A 22,136-nucleotide genomic window follows, 5' to 3' on the forward strand; every position below is an offset into this window, starting at 1 on the left:
AAAACGGATAAAGAGTCCAATCATGGGCTAGTAAGTGCAACAAAGGGAACTGAATCATTCAGAGATGTGCTATTTTGTGAGCTAATGACACCACTGAAAATTTTGTTTACGAGTTGCAAAGGAACTCAAAAACATTTACTGAAATATTTCTTACACAGGACAGTTTGCCTTGCACTCACGTAAAACATTCAAGCTATATCGGGAAGAATTAGATAAGGCCAGCCTGAAACTAGAAAAGTTAGACCAAATATATTCTCTTCACCTTGTTGTTTCTTGTAAAAATAGATCATAAGTAGATAAGAAATATTTAGAAAAGAAAGATTAAAAAAAAACATTCAGAGCAGATCAGGAAAAATTATATTATACCAGTTAAGAAACTAGAAAAATCAAACCAGTCTAGGTGAAGAGAATGTAGCCTATCATTCTCTGTAACTATATGACCTTAATTTGTACTTTCCTCCTTTCTTTTTTAGTTGACACAATTTTTTTTTTATTACGCTTATCAATATGTAGTGTCAAAAGTTATATTGTGTCATCTAAAAAAGAACCGAGAAAGTATATTATATCAAGCATGTTTCTTAATCTATATGTAACAGACTATCAGGCACATGATGCCTTCTGATAAAGATGGCAATTATATGGCCAATCATTGTCATCTTTGTGTGTACAAAATGATTTGATTTGCTATAAACAAGGGAGGGTGGAGAGCCTCATATCAGATATGTGCCTCCAAACACATACCTGAGGGCACGGTGTTAATTGTACCATTATTTTGAAAAGTTTTGAGTACCATATTTGAGAAATGAACACCATTTTTGAACTTCTGAGTACCATTTTTGAGCTCCTGATTACCATTTTTGAACTTATTTTGGTCTGATATGTTTTTGTCAAAACATATCTGAGATCGGAATATAGTTCCTCATAAACAAGGAGACATCTCACAATTCACCACTAAATCGTTAGGGTTCGTTAATATATATAATAATTCACCCAATGACTATGGTTAAAATCGTTATTTTTGCATTCGATTATATCATAATGGTTTTGAAAGAGAACAATATTCCTCATGTATAATACATATAAGAACAACATTTTAAGGTTAACTAAAAAATAGTCATATTGTAATATGTTGAAGAGCGATTTCCTTCAATATTGTTTAAAGAACGTCAAATTCCCAAAATGCGCCACTTTTTAACTTAATTCCCACCATACCGTCCACGTCAGCATTAAAACCGGTCTTTTTTTTTTTTAACGAAGCGACACTAAACCGCTATCTTAGGTAGCGGTTGAATTAAGTAAACCGCTATCTGAGATAGCGGTTTATAATCACGTACTATTTATAAATGGTAAAAAAAAAATAACCGTATCAGCTAGGGGTCAAACCCACAACCTTCTACGTAGGAAACAAATGCTCTATCCACTGAGCTACAGACACTAATGTTGATAAGTTAAATTTTAAAATATTTATAATTAATATTAATAAATGGTTAAAAAGAAATAAACACATCAAGTAGGATTCGAACCCACGACCACCTGCGTAGAAATAACACACTCTATCCACTGAGCTACAGACACAATTGATGTCACAAGAGGTTACTTCTAAAGTATATTTCTATTTAAACTGTAATTCATGTTAAAAATAATTTACAATTAAGTAAACCGCCATCTGAGATAGCGGTTTTGTTTTAATGCAAACCGCTATCTGAGATAGCGGTTTATAACATTGAACCGCCATCTGAGATGGCGGTTTGCTTTAAAACGAAACTGCTATCTCATATGGCGGTTCAATGCTGAACCGGAAAAAAAAAATTACTTCTCTTTCTCCCTTAATTACGTGGACGGTATGGTGGAAAATAACTTAAAAAGTAACGTATTTAGGGAATTATTGGATCTTTATGCAATATTGAAGGAAATCGCTCATATGTTGAATAAAAAAACACAAGAAATAAAAAATTGTAAATTACTTTGTGTTGTTTTCACATTTTGGTTTTAGTTTTATAAGAAACATATAATTAAAAACAAAAAAATAATAAAGAACGAGCCCTAATCATTTGTTAGACTGTCCTTATAAAACGTTCAATTTCCCACATAATAACCCATCAACAACCCGCTCACCCCATTAGAGCATCTTTAATGGTAACCAAATTGGTAAACTGTTTTTATTTTCCATGTCAGATTTTCATGCTACTATTTTATCCATGTGTAATTTGCTTCAATGCGCAGCAAGTTGCTTGCAGCTTTTAATCGTTTTTTTGTTTTTATTCAATTCACGTGCTTATCAAATAAATATTTTTTTCCGTTCTTTTTTTCCAAAGGTAATTAGTTTTGTAGAACTAATTTGCTTAACTTGCTCATTGCTCATATGTACTCAAATAATTGGCTAGTAGCTAAACATTTCATGAAAATTACAAGCTAGTCCCTTCACGTAACCATTGGAGATGCTCTTGAGCGCCCTTGAACGTGACCCAGTAAAAACCCAACAATTTAAAAAATTAACGGGCTGGCTCAGGGCTTTTAATAGGGCCCCGGGCCCATTAAACAGGTCTACTCTTGGAGAGTACGATATTTGGATTTTTCCGATTGGCCAAACACCTGGTAGAAAAAATTGAGGGGTAGGACTCGTAGGAGGTTTAATAAGGAGTAGCCTCGCCCGCAAAATCCACCACCACAACAGGGAGGCAAAGCGCGCTCTCCTCTCCCCTCTCCCCTCTCCGTTCTTCCAGAATTTCTGGAGCAACCTCCCTCCCAATTTGATGGGTCCCTTTTTTCTTTAACAACTGAATCTCGCTAGTTCTCATTCGTCCAACATTATCGCCAATTTTGGCTGAACTGTCCTCCGAGGAAACTTTTCTCATCCTTCAATATACAGAGTAGTTAATTTTGGGATTTGAAAATTGATTGTTTTTGGGAACCTTCTTGTGAATTTCTGCCTATATTAGAGCTGTTGGATTATTTGTAGGGATTTTTGTGTCTCGGAGGATCTGGTAACTCTGTGATTTCTGTAATAATCGGCTAGGGTTTAAGGCATGGAGGGCGAAAATCGAGATGGGGGAAGCACGTTTAGGGTTAATTTCAGTGACGAAGGAGCCGCGAAACTAGCAGCGCTATTGACGGATACGTTGAAAGAATACATGGGTGATGACGTTGATGATACTCTCGTGGTATGGATTAAATTGAATTAGATTGGATTGCATTTTTATCTGCGCGGTTCCGTTTCACGGTGTTTGTCCAGATCTTTGATTATTTTGTTTATTAAATTACTGAACTAGACCCTTGCCATCTGCAATTCATGATGTTGTTAGAACCTTTGGCCCTAATTATTTTCATTTGGAGAAGCATGGGAACTTGATTACTCATTGTTAGTCTAAAAGCATATTTCTTATGCATTCTCAATTGAATACCTTATATACACAACTTAGACTGATGATCTGCTTGTTGTTCATGGAAGCTTCTAAGCTTTTACCCTTCCATGTTGGCTGGCTCATTGAATATTATGCTGGGTTTGAGGATCACTATTCTCGTGTCAGCTTGGTAGTTGCTAGTCCCTTGTAAGAATAATATTGAACATGCCAATGAAAACATAGGTGTTCTGTCATTTTTGGATTGATTAATGAACTGATGTAGCTTGTTTTTAATTACTTAATGTGTTTTATTGAGTATCTAAGCTTTAAAGGTTGATTTTTCTTCCCTCTACTTTCTGCACTTTTTTTGCACACAGTCCTTTCATAGAGAGTAATGTAGGTATTATGCTTCGCATGATCAGACCTTTCTGGCATGGACTCAAGGCCCTAGTACAAGGCTAAGACTATGCTTTGGCTTATGGTTTAGTTTAGTTAACTTCTTGCTAGGCAAGTAGAAATTCAATCATGTAAGCTGCGGCTTGCAAATTTTAAGGTTTACCTTTATATATAGTCCTGTAATGATGAGAATTTATCTTTTCTAGATTATTTTGATTTTTTCCTTCGCTGTTTTGATTTTTTGTTTTGTTTTGTTACCTGTTGTGCATTGCTTTACTTGTGCCTTGAGCCTGGATCTTTTACCCCTCTCAGCTCTAGAAACTTTTTACGAGTATGATATTAGTTTCTTTCAAAAGTTACAGATTTTCTTAATCTTCATTCATGAAATATGTGCTTGCTTGGATATGCAGAAATATGTCATAGTCTTACTGGGCAATGGCCGACTCAAGGAAGAGGTCAAGGAGGACCTGGATGTTTTTCTGGGAGATAAGAGTGATTCTTTTGTAACATGGTAATGCTGTTGTATTTACAACTGTATGTAGAAGATACTTTCATAATAATCCCTGCCTATCTAATGATCGACTTCCCTGTTTATGCAGGCTGTGGGATCATCTTGCCTCTAACTTGGACCTGTATGTAGGATCCCCTCAATCTTGTCCAAATGAAGTGGCAAAAGCTAAACCTGAATTGGTTGAGCGTACAAGTAAAGATCATTCTGATCACCCAGTTTCAGAATCGGATAGAGGAAAGTCTAGCAAGACTTTTAGAAGCCGACACAATAGGGATTGGAAAGGACTTGTGACAGATAACAGTCAACCTCCTCTTATTCGTAGTTCAGTTACCAATAATTTACAGAATGAAGAGAAAACCTATCCCAATGCTTTGCATGGCAGGCAATCTGTTTCCCCGGAACGTCCTGTGCATAGGAAAAGATATCGCCCTGGTGAACGTCCCCGGCCAAAGGTTGGTGATTATTGTTGTTTGTGTTTTTATGTTTTATGTTCTTTGCCAGTCCCTGTCTTTACTAGTTGCGTCAGCAATAATTCTTTTCTTCTTCATGTCCTATGGTTTTCTACTGAGTTTAGATAACTCCCTAAGCCCTTGCAGTTGAAAATGGAACTGAAATTCTTTACGAGCGGTTTTATTTATTTATTCATTCCATAGGTTTACCTTGTTAAGGGGGTGTCAGTTTGTATCATGTGTTTGCTAGCTTGTAATAGATTTTGATTAAGCAGTATCTCCCTTCTCATTGGGTTCCACTTAGATCTAACCTGCTAGAGAAGGCCTGCACTATTCTTTATGTTGCTCCACTTCTCCTGATGCAGTTATTCATTTTGGCCAGAGAGAAATATCTCAAGCAACTATTGCTGCTCCTAGGAGGCTGCTGCAATTTGCTGTTAGAGAAGCAGTTGCAACTACAAGGTCCTCCAACTCTGTGTCAGAGCCAGCACGAAAGCGACTGCGGTCTGTGGTTTCTACGACGACTGGAAATTCAACAGAGGAAGTTTATCATAGGAGAATTCAGTCAGCAGTAAGGTTGCAAAATCCAATGGCAACTGCCATTAACGCTGTTGCAGAGGCATCCAAAGATGTCAGAAGGGTAAGAACTGGAAATGTCTTTGACAGACTGAGTCGCGGTGATGGAAGCTCTGATAAAGTACCAGTCTTCAAAGAACTTGCTGTCCAAGATGATGAACATGACAATTATGATCATATTCATGAGAAATCACGTCATAGATATGTTGAAAAGAGAGAGAACAATGGACATCACAATGTGAATGCATCCATTGTGAATAGCAGCACAGGCCTGGCATCTGATTCTGCATCTGATAATGAAGGATATGATGATGTCAATGTTGTTGGTGCTAGAGGAGTTGATGTCTCTGAAACTGGCACTTCTGCTAAAGCTGATGATTCATTGATGGTGCATTATAGTGTTGACCAAAATACTGATGGGGTGACACGTCAATCACGAAGAAAAGATCAAGAATTACCAGCTTCTGCCGCTAATACCAAGCATAAGATTGTTAATATCTCAGTGAATGTAAATACTTGGAAACCACACCATTACCAAGCAGCACGAGAGGTTCCAGATGTTGAGATACCAAAGTCCACACAGGAGACTGACCTTGGAGCTAGCAATTCTAATGTAAGATTAATAATAATAGCAATCCATTCACTGTTTTTGAAAATATAGATGCTTTTCTCTCTAGTTATTTTACAGCCCTGTTCATTTGCTTCAATCTTGACTAATAAAATTTAATAAGCTGCAATTTTTCTTGATATCAGGGAAATCCTGCTGCAGACACCCAGAAACTAAATCAGAAAACAGCGGGATCATCTCTTCCTGGTTAGTTTCTACTTCTGTTAGCTGAAATCTGATTCCTTATCTTTCCTCCTTTATCAAATCAATGTGCTTATTTTTTTGCCAAACAATTTCCCTCTGGCAGGGGCTCATTCAACTGGCCGTCCTTTGGAAGATGCTGATTCTCGTACAATTTTTGTCAATAATGTAAGTTCCTTACAACACGAGGTGGTATAGCTATAGCATCACTTTGGAACTGGGAAGTTTATTTACACATGTTTGATTCTTTTGGTGGTGCTTCCTTAGGTTCATTTTGCTGCTACCGAGGATACTCTGTCTCGGCATTTCAACAAGTTTGGGGAAGTGTTAAAGGTGATAATTCTGACTGATGCTGCAACTGGACATCCAAAAGGGTGAGGACACGTCCTTGTTGACTTTCTTTTATGATTATTGGAACTTCTTTTTGCCTACTATGATTAATATAATCCATGTTTCTCAAGCAGATCGGCTTATGTGGAGTTCATGCGGAAAGAAGCTGCGGATAATGCTTTGACATTGGATGGGACATCCTTTATGTCACGTATGGTCAAGGCAAGTGGTTTGCTTATATATTTTCTTTTATACATTTCTGTGTAGAGCTGAATTTGGCTCCTTTCAAACGAAGCAGTAGAAGATCATAGTACATAACTTTTCAAATATTCGATTGGGGGGTTAATTATGTGTTGCTGTAATTATTTTGGCAGTAGTGTTGCATTCACCCCCTTTTATGTTTAAGAAAGGAACTCTATGAGTAACCTCTATTCCTAGACAGCTAGACTCCTTCAGAACACATTCGCTCAAAGGTAGAGTCCTGTGACTCAAATGTCTTTGCTGTGGGGTTATCATACTCGTGGATTATTACCTCGAAAGGCTCTGATACTCCTCAAGTTTGGGGTCGAGGGTACTTTATCCTACCTATAGTTGTCATAGGAAAACATATTTCGGTTTTAATTTTCAAGGATATGTACACTAACCACTCCTTTAGCACAACAGTGCTTCCGATATTAGCCTCTCCCACAATTTTCCTAAGGGCTGAGTTACTCTTTTTTTTATACTACCTCTTTGATATTAACACTTATTATTTGCACATATAGTAAGAGAAAGGAGAGAGAAAGTGTAAAAAGGTGGGTGGGTATAAGAAAAAGATGGATAAAAAGTGAGATAAATTGTGTAAAAAGGTGGGTGTGTGTAAGAAAAAGGTGGATAAAATAAGAGAGTGAGTGGAAAGGTGCAAATGTTGTAGGGTAAGAGGGGTAAGATGGTAATTTTCATGTCAATAAATATTATAAAGCACAATGTTTATAATATTATGAAACCGACTAAAACAAAAAGTGTTAAAACCATTATGAAGCGGAGGTAGTAGTTGTTTTGAACTAGTATTAAATGTACCTTCAGGTTTGCCTTTTCTCTCTCTTAACATGAGCACCTCTCCTGTATCCCTCGTAACATGGGTCTCCTTAAACATTGGAGTTATTTATTATTTAAAGCTCACTTGCTAAATGATTTACTTCTCAAAATCCTTAACACTTGATATTAAAATGAGACCGAATAATAGAAAATGTCTTTAGGCGCATCCTCGAATATTTGGTCTTGATCCTGGTCCTCGACAAGATTCCCAACTGATCATCAAAGAATGAAGATGAGGCAAGAAACTCTATATGTTATGTTTAGTAACAAATATTGGGGGCCTCCTTGAAATTGGCATGAATAATATGGACGCTGTTTAGGGTTCTAATTCTCAAAGTTAAGGTTATAATTTTGTTAGTGTTGTTCGTTACAAGATATCTTATTAATGTTATAGAAAAAATCACCTTGGAGTGTCCAGCAGTCATTTATTGTGTGAATTATAACCTATGCTTTTAGAACCCCAAGGCCCCTTCTCTAATTCTCCACAAACTCAGAGGTTGCTTTTGTGCCCTTGAACCTTAGGTGTTAACCTTTACCTGCCGCTTCCCGATTTTTAAACTATTTAAACACTTTGCACTGTTGGCCTTGGCATAAAGCCAGTAGCCTTTCTCTTTTTGGTTTGGGTTTTTCTCGTTTTCTCTCGAGCTAAGAGAACCCAATATGCCGAGTTCCGAAAGAACTTTTGTGTGTAATATATTCCCTAGTTTTCTAGTTTTGTGAGTCACAATCATTAAGGTTTCGTTCGGCACTATTACCGATTCTCAGTTTTTTGAAAACACAAAACTAATTTTTGTTTTAGCTTTTTACTTTATTAAAACAAATTAAAAACAAAACAAACCCTCGATTATCCCCTGATAAAAAAGATACTCCAGCTCTCTATCTACACGGAAACAAAAAAAAGTTATTTCATCTTCTTTTCTTCCCCTTAATTCATCCCCTTTTTTTATCTGCATAATTCATCCCCTTTTTTTATCTGCATAATTCATCCCTTAATAGATGTAATTTTCCGTTGATAGATAAATAATTGCAATAGAGATTAATTGTGCTCATAAACCAATAATTGATGTGAATTAGAGTCGGCTGAAATTTCTTTGACTAGTAGCCCATCATAGTAAACCCAATACAGTTATAATTTTCTGGGTTTCATTGAAATTTATAGGAGTTGTTAGGAATCTAAAAAATGGAGATAAAGGGGAAAATATAGCTGTTTCAGGCAGGATTCAGTTGACGGGTATTTTGGGTTTCATATGAAAGTTATGAAAAGATGAGCAACAGAGAGAAGAAACCGTTGGCGGAGAATACTGGAGTATTCAAGTTTTTGGATAGGACGAGAAAATATGAATGAATGGGTGAGAGAAGTTATGAAAAACTAGGATGAAAGAATATGCGAGACGCAAAATTGCGGTGTCTAAGTTTATGGAAATCAAAACGCCTAAAACGTCTTTTGGTGGTTTGGGGTTTTTTTGTTTTAGTTTTGTGAAAATGGTTGGATATTTGTTTAATTACACACTTCATCCGAACACTGTTTCATTTTATTTTTGATTAAAAAAAAAAAGAAAAAGGGGAAAAGACAATAATGCAGAACACACCCAAATTGTAGGCATTAGCAACATACTCAAAGGTACGCTTGCAAGAGTTAAGAGTTATTGCCCACAAGATACTTTGAGGTCCACACTTGTGGGCACTTCTCCAATTACCTTCACGTGAACCCATTTATGATGTAAGAAAGTCATGGATTTGAATGTTCTTTTACATGACTTGGTGTTACGAATTTATGATGCATTGCTTTGAAAATTAAAGTGTTTTGTTTCACTTGCATTGATTATATGGGATTTTATGGTAAGTATTGTTTGTGTGATGGGCTTCGTAAAATTTAAAATATATTCCTAGAATCCTATTCCCTATCCTTATGCATGAGCCCCCGGGTTTAATCATAGCACCAAATACTTTAATGTACTCCCTTTGTCCCTTTTCAAATGCATCACTTGCTATTTTTTACTGTCCCAAAATTAAATGCATCACTTCCTTTTACGGTAAGTTATTACCATATTTTATTATTTCTCCCTCCTCCCTTAATCCTCACTCATTTTTTTAATTAATTTTCTCTCTCATGGTCCTCGATCAAAAAATTAAAACAACTATCATCTTTTACATGTTTTTTTTAATGGTTCCCAGTATAAACAATTATCTCACTTACCCACTTGCTCAATTTAATACTACCAATAAAAATTCTTCTAAAACTCCGTGCTTTTCCAAGTGATGCATTTGAAAAGAGAGAGAGCGAGTAACTAACAAGCTAGAGTTTGGGTTTGAGAATCTTTAGGGGTATTTTTGGCAAATCCTTTCTTAATTCTTGAGCCGTCCCTCTAAATAGTTTTTTGTTTCATCTGAGCTAGTAATGAGTCCTGCCCACATCTTTTCATTCATTGTGAAGTGGCTAGCTATCTTTGGAGGATTCTCTTTGAAGTGGGACTTCGGTGTGTTCTTTGTCTTTACAAGAGTATTTGCAAATCCACTTTGTGGGGTTCGGGGGAGTGAAGGATAACTGGTTTGGTGAAATGTTGTTTTGCGGATTCTATAGATAATTTTGCTGGAATTGGCTGTACGCTTAGAAGTGCTTCTGTCACGAGTATTTTGTTGTAGTAACTTTGTTAGCGTTTCTATCAGATTCAAAGAATTTCTAAGCAGATGAAATGTTTAAAAAATTAAATTTATCTATATGAAAAAATCAAATTAGGCAGAAGATGATAAAAATGAGAGCTAGTTGAGGTGAAGTTCGCACTTGTTTAAAAATAAAATGTGATTACCAAGACTTGAACATGTAACCTCCAAAAATATTTCTAAGCGGGTGTACTATGTAAAATGACATGAACTAACCAGTAACCAATAAGGCACAAGCTATCAGTGTGATATAACATGAGTTGTTGTGGGGCATGTGCCCATTTGCTAAAGGGTGGATCCACCCCTGGACCCTGTTCTTTATGGTCTAATATGGTTTAAGGCGGCTGGGGCGCAAGTTAATGGGGGAGATACAGAGGAATTGGGCTAATTTTGTAAATTTGTTCAGTGATTATTTGTGAGGACAACTTTCTCTTTCTGTATTTCCATGTGTGCAGTTGTAGTTAATATATTTAGTATTCAAAATAAATTTGTTATAAGCTATATTTTCTCCGTTCTTTATTACTTGCATCATTTGGTGTTTCACCCTTACCAATACATAACTGATAACTCCAATAATTAATATCTTAAAACATGTTCTATAACTCCGCGATACGTAGCTTGTAAGATCATTTAAAAAATAATTTGTGATTCTCTTGCCAAATCCCCAAATAGCATTTAACATTTGGTTTCAGACTTCAGAAGTTATGACTTCTATGAGGCTTTAACCGCCCTTAAACCTGTGTCGGAGAATCTCACTTTTCAGGTGTTAGAAAAATCCCTTGGCCCCTTTAATGTCTATGTTTTAAAACTCTTCTCTAAATCCCATGTATAGGGTGATTATATCCCTTGATTTTATGGTCTCAAACTTGGCTTAGGGCTCCCTTCTTTGTGCTTCAGTCTTAGATATCGTGTACATTTTTTAATAGCTGAATGGCGTTCGTTTTGATTCAAATTATGAGTTGGATAATCTTTTCTTGACTGGAGGAACACATCCTAATTTGCCGAATCTTCTAAATGCTATCTTTTTTGTGTTCAAAATCTGCAATTTAGAGTACTTTGAATTTTAAGGCCCCATGCCTCCTCCTCACTTGGTTAACTGGTTTTGATGTTCCTATGTGTGATCACAAGGATATAGCTATGGTATTATGATATTTTAGGGGGGCTTCTCAATTTCCTATATTAGGCCACCCGATTAGTTCACCAAAATTCTTCGGTTAGTATTTCTTATTTTCTTGTGGAAATATTGTCCAGGAGATTCTCTAACATGCTAACCATTTTAGTGACCGGATTATTTTTAGGAAGTCTTTGCAAAATTATTTTTTATTGTAGCCTCTGCTTAGAGCATTGCAGCAGTTGTAACTCTACCTTCCTTCGAAATCAGAGTTTTACGCCTGTGTTAATGTGTTTAGAAAGCATTGCCCTGCTGTATTTTTTTTAGTTTAGCAATTAAATATTAGGTAGGAAATTTTGATTTAACCAGTCATCTGTTTTTTTTTTTATTTTACTGATGCCTGTTTTTTTTGTGATGTTAACTAGTTACCTCTCTTCTTACCCAAAAAAAAACTAGTTACAGAAACTACTAGTTACAGAAACTAGTTATTGTCCTATTTTCGGAAACTTGCAGTACAGCTACAGATATTTTTCCCCTGCTATTGTATATGGAACTTATCTATGGAGCGGTAACGCGCATGAATAAACAAAGAAATATACTGTAATATAGTATATGGAACTTTTGGGGGTATTCCATAATAACCAGCTCTTATTTTATTCTATTTTGGCAAATATCTTTTACCAACTTATCCCTTTCTCCCCAACACAATTTTTACACATTTCCACTCACTCTCTCTTACTTTATCCCCTATTTTCGTACACCTCCCCACCCACTCATCCTTTTTCAAATCTCCCTATAAACCAGAGCCTTATAGTAAGTGAGTCAAACAATAAAAACAGAAGAATTTTATATTATGGCCATGCTTGTAAATTTGATGAAACCATTGAACCCTAGAAACTTGTCATGAAGAAAGTGGTGTGGATATAAGTTGGAAACTGATTTTGGCACACCTTATGTTGATTTTGGCAATACACCTTGTGAGTAGAGCAAGGAAAACTATGTCTCAGTCGGTGTGCCAAAATCATTTCCTTTATAAGGTTGTACGAAGTGCTGGTAATTTTGCTGTTAATTTGTAACTGTTATGCATAACTGGCAGTGAAATTCAGCATAAATTTCTATCAATTGCTATGCTACATGATCTAATCGTTGAATATGCCTAATCAGGTTTTGAAGAAAAGCTCTGTCCAGCAAGAAGCCAATCCTGTGATGATGTGGCCTCGTATTACTCGTGGTTCTCCATTCGCTGCTCCTAGATTTGCTCAAGCTCCTTTCCCAAAGGTCTTTCCTGGTACACAGAGAGCTCGACCACCTGTTAAACCAGGTATGAGGAGTATGCAGTGGAAGCGGGATACCCAGCAAACCTCAGTGGAGAGTGTGGCTTCTGTTCCCGGAAACTTAAATGCGGGTCGTGGCCTCACCTATATCCGTACAGATGCCAAGTGAGATTGGAATCCCGGCGCCACGTAATTGAAATATTTAGGTTTGTTATGGAATGTTAGAGAGAAGCCTTTTTTTCACAATTTCAACAAATTCAACCTAAGCTGGGGTTGGGGTGATGGATTAGGTTGAGGATGGTTCAAGAAGACCACTTGCTTTTCGTAACTGTTTGTCGCAATGGTGGATAGACAAAAGGAGACACTTACAATTGCACGCGATGAACTGTAAAAAAGAAGTTTTTGGCGGGAAGGAAAAAGGATGACATTGAAAATCCTGATAAATGACTGAGCACACTTTTTGCAAATTGTTGAGGTGATATAGTTGGGTGAATGAGTAATTTTGGCTTTGTTTTCTGTTGGTTTGGGATTGAAGTAATGTGGAAAAGAGGGAATGCAAGAATGGATCCATAGCAGCCATTTTATCTTTTTGGAACAACTTACTAGACTTGATAAGAAAAATTACTGCAATGTACAGTTATTTTATCGTTGATCATCTGTTATTTCATTATCGTTTTACATTTGCAGTTAGCATTGGTAGAGTGCCTTCACTGGCGGCGGTGAGTGAGCTTATCAGCTCGTTGGTCTTTGACCAGTACATGACTTACGCTGTAAAAGAGCTGTGTTTTCTTTTGCTAACTTATTATGGGTGTGAAATTTTTAGCTTAGAAAGATTTGACCAACGAACCGTGACTCATACGGAGTAGTACACTAAAAGAAACACTCTCTAAAAGAAAAAAAGAACCTTTTCTCTCGACAAAACAAGGCCAATCCTATCAAAGCTAGGCGGCTCATTGGCGACCTATGAGGCTGGACTCATGGAGGTTGTCGGCGAGCCTCCTGCGACTTCCATAGATCTCGTGTGTTGTTCTTTAATAAGGTTTTTCCAGCGGTTGCCCCAAGGAGGAAGTAGTGGTTTCCCTTTGGTTATGGTTAGACTTACGGATCAATTGCGGTGTTGACGGTATCTAGTGTAGATTTTGGTAGCTAGCAAGTGTAGGAATCAACTTTGCCGTGTTTGAAGTGGGGAGATGTTTATTCTGATTTTATTGCAACACCCTATGTCCGTTCCCAAAGCTTCCTCAAACGTCGTTGTTCGATAATTTCGCCGGTAAAAGTAAAGTTTGAGGTTAGAGTTTTTAATTTTGGGTAGGGGCTTGTTAAATTAGAAGGTTGGTTGCTGTTTATTACCCAACTGTATCACAATCGTCTCGTAGTGACGTAGTGTCTGATAACGTCGATCTTGACGATAAAGGTAAATATTAGATTAGAGTTTTTAGTTTGGTATTATCGTTCTTGCCACTGTCTCTTTGATTTTGGATGTTTTGTGGCTTCTTTCGTTTCCTCCCTGCTACAAGGGTTAGTTTTTTTTTTGGTAGTAAAGAGTCACCTCATTAGATTAAACTAGTACCTACAACAAAAACATAATTGTTTGTGGTTGGAGGCTTGGAGCTAGCTTCTATCGAATGGACAAAGTCTATCAAACTATTACAGCCATATATGACAACGTCATTGTTAATTCTTATCAATACAACGATCTAAAAAAGGTGGGGAGGGGGGTAACATTGGCTCTTTGGTGATGCTTTGTCCAAGTAGTTCTAGCCTTCCTAGCGACGTAGTCTGCTTCTTTGACCTTTTCTCTTCTCACGTACTTCAAGCAACCTCTGTCTAGTCGAAGCATGAACTCCCTGCATGTATTATATATGTTAGACAGCCAATCGGTAGGGGTGAGAGCACAATTGATCCCATCCACTAACTCTTTTGCAGTTCGAAATTATTTTGGTTCTAGGCAAGTTCTTCTCCTCCACCCATCTTAGCGCCTCAACAATTTGGTTTAATTAGCTTTTTACTGGTTCTTAGTTTAGGCTTTGTTGTTGGATAGCTTCTTGCTGCTTTTACAATGATGGTTAAAGGTTGGATGATCTGAGTGTGGATGTCCAACTTTGTGGTATACAAAGGTTATCGGTTTAGGTATTACCCTGTTGGTTGTCTTTAATGAGTCAGCCAACCTAGTTAGTGGGCTTATTCTTGGTGTTAAAATATACTACATTCGAATGTAGAATGTCAGGTATTAGGATGGAGAAAGAAGGTTGTAGTGAAGGAAATATTCATTTGGTCCAAGTTTGTATTTAGTGCATTTAATGCAAAGTCTAATAAAATGTGGTTCAGTATTAATTAAACAAGTTAATTTTTCAGTGAGATCGAGTGATCTGAATGCATAGCTAGAGGTCGTTTCAGTTCAAGTGAAATTAATATTATTAATGTCACAACTTACTCTTTTTTTTTTTTTGACATAGGCTTAATTTAACATAAATTAAAAGGTTTTACAAACTAAATAAAGCATTAAGGTCCTTATGGACTATTACACATACTACGAAACCAACCGAATGCATAAGCTTATTTGCAAGGATAGCCGGCTCTTTTCGTGGCGGTCCTTCATTGTTGAAATCTTGTTTACACCACCTTGTTATGCCAAGATTACTGGTGGCTATGATTTCATTGTGGGAGATTGAGCAGTAGCTTAACTGGTTACCACATGGAGGTTCCCTAAGTTCCCTAAACATCCTGTAGAACACGAGAAACAACGAAAGAAGCAAAATAGTAACAAAGTTGAGGGTAATTTGGTTCAAACTCGTGAAAGTTACACAAGCGATTACAGTCACTAAAAGTGACTTGGATAGCATACTATGAATCCCCAAGAATTGGGGAGCAGCGCTCAAATATTGGTTTTTGAAAGCGTCAAAAACAACTCTTGACGCTAACCTAAAAAGAGGACTAACAAAAGTTGACCTCACAGACCACACAACAACCAAATCCCTTATACCCCGACCCTTCCTAAAACCCACAGCTCCTTCCCTCGTCGAGCTAATTGAATGCCCACCTCCAATCCCTTCCAGGGAGATGATGTTCTCCTCCATTACACACCTAACCCCTCTAACAAAGGAACACCCTACTGCAGAGGAGAGGAGAACATCACAAATCTCAACCTCCCCATCACTATTAACCAAACTAATTGCTACTTCAATCCTCTTAAACAACCATACCCACAAACTATCACCTATCGAAACAGACAAAGGAGATAGAAACCACAATTGATTACCACTACAATCAACAATCAGACAAGAACCTTTACCATAAATAACGAAAAGAACTAACAACACAAATATCCCCAACGACCTATGCACCCAGAATAACCACAGTAGAACAACCAAACAAGCTAACATATTCATAATCAAGGAGGGTACAGAAAGTGTAGGAAAGTAAATAGCCACAAACTGAATCCCAAACCTAACCTTTACCTTTACCGGCAAGATCGGGATTTTTCCGACACTACGAGACGGCGGCGGTTAGAAAACCTTTAGAAAACAGTAGCTTAAACTTCCAAACTCACAGATCACAACCCAAACTCCGAAATTCTAACCCGAATCCTACCCCCTAAAAACTTAACCTTTACTTGCGAATTAATAGTGGCGGCTCTTTGCCTTTACCAACAATTAAAAGCGGCGGCGATTAGGAAGTAAACCCTACCCCTAAAAACTTAACCTTTTACCTGCAAATTAAAGCGGCGGCGGTTTGCCTTTACCGACAATTAATAGCGGCGGAGATTAGGAAGTAATCGGAATGGATGAAGTTGAAATCTGGAACAAAAAACCTCCGAAAATGAACAAACCAAAACACCCTTGAATGGTTGAACGAGCTAAATCAACAAACACCTAGATCCGGCGAGTTCCGATGAGAAGGGCGTCATACTAAGAGGAGGTGAAGCTTCCGTCAAAACACTTGACTCCTTCTTCCCCTTCTCTACCGGAATTCCAACAACTACTAACTAGAGGCTCCAAATTCAAAACTAGGGTTTCAAGATCTGGAAAAAATTTCCTCTAGAGAAATCAACACTTAATTAGACAAGAAAGCAACTAATAATGCTTGCTGGCGACCCAAGATGAACGGCGAACTCAGGCCGTCGACAAGCAAGGCGGCTAGGGTTTGGGTTTTTTTTGGTAGAGGGAAGGCAGAGAGTTTGTAGAGAGAGAATAGGTTTTTGATTGATCACAACTTACTCTTGACTGAACCCATAGGGTCACACAAATAGTGCGTAAACGGATCAAGTATTTAGCTGAATATAATATTCAGTAAATACTCACATAATGGATAATGGGAAATGATGGATGTTGGTTTCAGTGGAACAAACCATCAAAAGGCAAAGACGACATTATTTGGTCTAAAACGTATATATTACCGGAAACGGAAATATGGCTCGTATCGGAAATAAAAATATTACCATAATCGGAAATATTACCGGAAACAGAAGTATAGTTCGAAATGGAAATATTATCGGAAAGGGAAACATTATCGAAATCGGAAATATTGTTCGAATCAGAAATATTGTCGAAAATGGAAATATTGTCGGAATCGGAAATATTACCGGAAACGAAAATATAGTTCGAATCGGAAATATTACTGGAATCGGAAAAAACGAAGCTCGATCCGTGCAGAAGCACGTGCCAAAGGGTCGAGTGCAGCACGACCCATGAAGAGTACAAAGGTCGGCCAAGCGTCAACGCAAGCCAGCCCAACGTCAGCGCCCATGGTGCAGAGCGCAAGCGCCAACGCTCATGTTGCAGAGCGCAAGCGCCCACACGCGTAGCAGCGCACGCCAGCCTGCAAGGCAGGCCATCGCATAGCGCGCATGGGCCTGCGCCAAGGCATGGCAGCCCACGACTGCTTGGGTGCCAAGGCAACTTTCTATGCAAGTTACTTGAGCCACAAGCAACCGGTTTTGGTTGAGATTTGGATTCTAGTAATAGTTTCCTAATCTAACTAAAGTTGTTAGTTTCCTAGATCTACCCTAATTCTAGTTTCCTAATCCTAGTGCAATTGGGATTGTGGAAATTCTAAAATATTTCATACACTATAAATATGAGCCTAGGGAGAATTTTTTATCAATACATAATAACACACATTCCACACATGTGACTCACAATTCAAGGGAGAATCGTGACTTTGTCTATCACCTAAAAGCGAGATCCCGAAATCCTAAAAACCTCATACTAAGATTCTAGTTGGTCGAACTTAAGGTGAATCAGAATGTGCTGTGGACTATCTACGGAGGGACGACACTTGGAGTCCTAACTTGTTCTTGTTCGGTTCAAAAGCAGCTAAGGGAAGGAAGGCATCACAAATTGTATGTATTCCTAACTTATGCTAATTGATTTTGTGATTTACATGGATTCTGGAAACTATAGTTTTTTCGCATGTCAATAAGATTGTTCATAACCTAACAGTGGTATCACGAGCCTCTTGTATAATTGCATAATCAATTAAAACATGGATTAAATTTTATAAATTTGCAAGGAATTAAAGAGGTGAATTTATTTCGAGATAATTAATTGCAAATTCTAAACGATTATTTAATTATACGATCTTTTCATGAAATACCCATGAGTTTTGACGTTATTCACCAAATGCTCATCAATTTTCAATAATACATAAAATACCCGTAAACAAAACTTAATACCCTAGATACCCCTGGATGATGTTATTAACCCTAATTGACTCAATTAACATCTTATTAACCCACCCATTAACCTATTTCTTTCTATCTCCTCTCCCCCTTCCTTCTTCCCTGACCTTTATCCCTTTCTTCTTCCATTTCCTCCATGGCTTCCATGGAAGCCACCTTCAACATCGTCCGACCACCGCCAACCACCACCCAACATTAATTAACCTATCGCCGAACACCACCAACGACCACCCACCATTAATTAACCTATCGTCGAACACCACTCCTCGCCCATCGTACCCAGCCACCTAGTTATGTTCACCAAATTTAAATAAGAACTAAACTTTACCATCAAACTTTCAACAATACAAAAACCCAACTGTAACCTCAATCTTCTCCACATTCAAATCATCTCAATTTTGTTCTATATCAAATCATCCAAAAAAGAGGGGGGAGGGGAGAAAAAACGATTCTAAATTCCAATTTTTTTAAGGAAAGGAGGCTCAGATCTACATAGCATCAAACAAAAATTTGGTGAGGCAAATCAATCAAGGTGAAATCTACCATGGCGGCAAAGCAAAACTGAAAGAGGGCACATTTGAGGAGGGAGAAAATCTCAACCCAACAACATGCAAAACACCCATAAAATTGCTGCAAAGCCAAATGGCAAACCACCCAAGATACGCAAACTCGACGGTAGCACCAACATCAACATTGGAGTTTGAATTGGCAGTAATGACATCAGAATTAGGGATAAATTTTATCCCGGCGGAATCTTGGGCGGAATAGCAATGCCACCATCAACAATATTTGAGTTCTCATCCATAGGGGCGATGACGGCGATTGCTGTGTAGTGGCTGGCTTTCCTGGAAAAAATTGACAAATCCTAGAACAAACAATAACAAAATCAGGAGGATCAAATTGACGACCAGAAAGTGACATGAGTTAGGGATTGAAATATCCAGTGGATCACCCGATAACCGACCACCCGCTTTAAATAAATGGATGAAAACTCGCAATAAATGGGTGAAAGGCGGGTGACGGGTGAACCAGGTGACGGATGCGGTCCGGATTCGGGTGAAAAAATTTGGTCCATCACCCGATCCATCACCCTTTTAGCACCCGACCCATCACCCGTTAATATGTAAATATATGCGTAAAAAAAATAAGTAAATTGCAAAATTTCTAAACCCTAATACATTAAGGTTCCGCTCATAGTCTCAAACTCAGACTACTCTCAACTATCTCTCTCCTCCTATTTTCATACCACTCAAGCGGCGGTCCGGCGGATCTCCAAACTCTCCTCCACCTCCAATCAAGCTGCGGTCCGGCTTCATCTTTTCTTCTTCCATGTGTTTTGTCTCCACTTTCAGGTATTTCTCCTTCTAATTCCACCTTACACTAGTGGAAAAAACCCCTGTTGTAGCCCCCTTGTTGAGGGGGGCATACATAAGTGGGCCTCAATAACCACTTAGTCAACGCGGGTCAAATGTTTCCCTAACAGATTGAGGCGGGATTTTATGGTGTTCGCTTCTATAGATCCTGTTGAAGGGGGCTTTTGATTGCCCGCCTCAATAGACACTAGTCTAAAGGGGCGGGCTTATGTTTGTTCGCTTCAACAGGGCTTCACAACATTTAAAACAATTAAAACCTCCTCACCGCCAAACAGATAAGATCTACGTACAATCCATTCAAATCTCTAGCTATTCCAACGCATCTGAAGGCGAGTTCGCACCGCTCCTCACCGTGCGGCTCCACCACCACCACCTTCCTCGCCTCCTCTTCCATAGTACGTAGTTTCCCCCGACCGTCGTCTTTCCTACCTCCGACTCTGTTTCACACAATCTGTCAAGGTTAGTTTCTAATTGATTCTTGTTTTGCTCGGTCTTAAAATTCAGTTTCCCTTCAATTAGTTGAGAGCATAATGAGTTGATTATGCAGAGAATTTAGGCTAATGTTCTAATCTTGGATGAATTTACAAAATAGGGTTTGATATTTGTGGTTTTTCTAGTTTAATTGTTAGTTTATAATTGATTCTTTTTTGTTTTTATTACTGCTTTTTTTATATGATGAGATGATGGTACTCAATATGATAATAATGCTAAAGTTGGGCAAAAATTTATCTTTATGTATTATATTACCGTAAATAAACAAAGTTTATGAGTTAAAAATGAAAAAAAAAGGATTATTCTGCTCAATATGGGTGAAATCCATCTTTATGAATAACATCTGGAACAATCCAGTAAAAGAAATTATCACATATATGTTTGAATATAGAAAGTCAAATCCTGTATTAAATTTATCTTGGGTTAATTATTTCGTAACTAATTTAAAACCTAAACATGAGCATCGCTGGGCTCTATTGATTGAGTTTTGGAGGATGGTTTTTACAGACATTTTATCTTTGGATAAGATTGCATCATTAGAGAACAAAGATCCTTTAGAAGATGAAGATAAATCATCTAACAACAAGAGTGTTGGGTAATCTTGCTTTAGCTGTGGGATTGACTTATCTTACTTTCACTGGCCAACTCCTCAAACTACTCTACTTAAATCTGATGCCAAGCTAGTTTATACTTAAATCAATTTTAGTTTATTCCTGTGAAATCTTATGTGAAGCTAATAAATGTTAATGTTAACACATAGTTCCTCTTTTGTTTGGTTTTAAAATTGAGGTGAGGTCTTACCACTTTTCAGATGTATAGTTCTTGTGTCAAAATTAAGAATTTGTGGCTTAATTTATCTAATTCTGTGTAAAACCTTGTGTTATTAAAAATGAGTCGTCGTTGGATGTACGGTGACCATACTACGGTGGAATACTTGAGTGGGGTTGAGGAGTTCCTTAGATGTGCTTTAGCACACCAACGGAGTACGAAAGCCGCAAAGATCTATTGTCCTTGCCGTGATTGTAACAATGTAAGGCGGTTAGCTGATATTGATGAAATTGAGGATCATTTATTTCGTCGTGAGTTTAAGCAAGATTACCATGTCTGGTTTTGGCATGGTGAGAAAATACTTGATCGTCCAAGTTCTAGTGTGAATGAATTTGATGTTCTGGCAGAGAGTGATGAGAGTGATGAGAGTGATTCTGATATTTCTGAGAATAATGAGATGGATGATGATGAGCAAGAAGATAATGAAATAAATGAAATGATGGATGCGGTGAAAGATCACTTGAATGAACGACCTCACATATTCGAGCAAGTATTAAAGGCAGCTGAGACGCCTTTGTACCCTGGGTGTACAAAATTCAACATGTTAGAATGTGTGGCATCACTTTCCAACTTGAAAGCGGAGAGTGGTTGGACCGATGAAAGTTTCACGAAATTATTGAAACAACTAGGTCTTTGGTTTCCCGATGGCAATGACATTCCCATCTCTGCCTATTATGCCAACAAATTGACGAATCCCTTAGGCTTAGAGGCCGTCAAGATAGATGCTTGCCCAAATGATTGTTTTCTTTACAGAAAAGAGTATGAAAATTTGGATAAATGTCCAACGTGTTCTATATCGCGTTACAAGCGTAAAGGGGCCAATTCAGCTAAAAGGGGACCGCCGGCCAAGGTATGGTGGTATCTTCCGATCATACCTAGGTTTGAGCGCTTGTTCTCCGTAAAGAAGAATGCTAAGTATCTGAGGTGGCATGCGGAAGGGAGGAAGAAAGATGAATTCCTTAGACATCCGGCTGATTCTCCTCAATGGAGAAATATTGAAAAGAAGTATCCTGAATTTGGCAAGGAGGTTAGAAATCTGAGACTTGCTCTATGTACAAATGGGATGAATCCATACGGCTCTCTGAGTAGTCAGCATAGCACTTGGCCGGTTCTTCTTGCAATTTACAATCTTCCTCCATGGTTGTGTATGAAACGCAAGTATATCATGTTGTCACTCCTCATCTCAGGGCCTAAGCAGCCTGGACATGACATAGATGTGTATCTCGCTC

General features: G+C 37.9%; 1 protein-coding gene across 1 annotated transcript; it reads left to right on the forward strand.

Annotated features, from left to right (window-relative positions):
• Positions 1 to 2,584: 2,584 nt before the first annotated feature.
• Positions 2,585 to 13,214, forward strand: LOC110778127 (protein gar2). The gene is made up of 9 exons (XM_021982685.2): positions 2,585 to 3,161; positions 4,148 to 4,248; positions 4,337 to 4,700; positions 5,080 to 5,886; positions 6,027 to 6,087; positions 6,188 to 6,249; positions 6,349 to 6,455; positions 6,546 to 6,633; positions 12,425 to 13,214. The coding sequence occupies exons 1-9, from the start codon at positions 3,027 to 3,029 to the stop codon at positions 12,701 to 12,703; spliced, it is 2,004 nt and encodes a 667-aa protein (XP_021838377.2). The 5' UTR covers positions 2,585 to 3,026; the 3' UTR covers positions 12,704 to 13,214.
• The last annotated feature ends 8,922 nt before the right edge of the window (positions 13,215 to 22,136 follow it).

The sequence above is a fragment of the Spinacia oleracea genome, chromosome 1, assembly GCF_020520425.1.
Source record: "Spinacia oleracea cultivar Varoflay chromosome 1, BTI_SOV_V1, whole genome shotgun sequence".
NCBI classification, from domain to species: domain Eukaryota; kingdom Viridiplantae; phylum Streptophyta; class Magnoliopsida; order Caryophyllales; family Amaranthaceae; genus Spinacia; species Spinacia oleracea.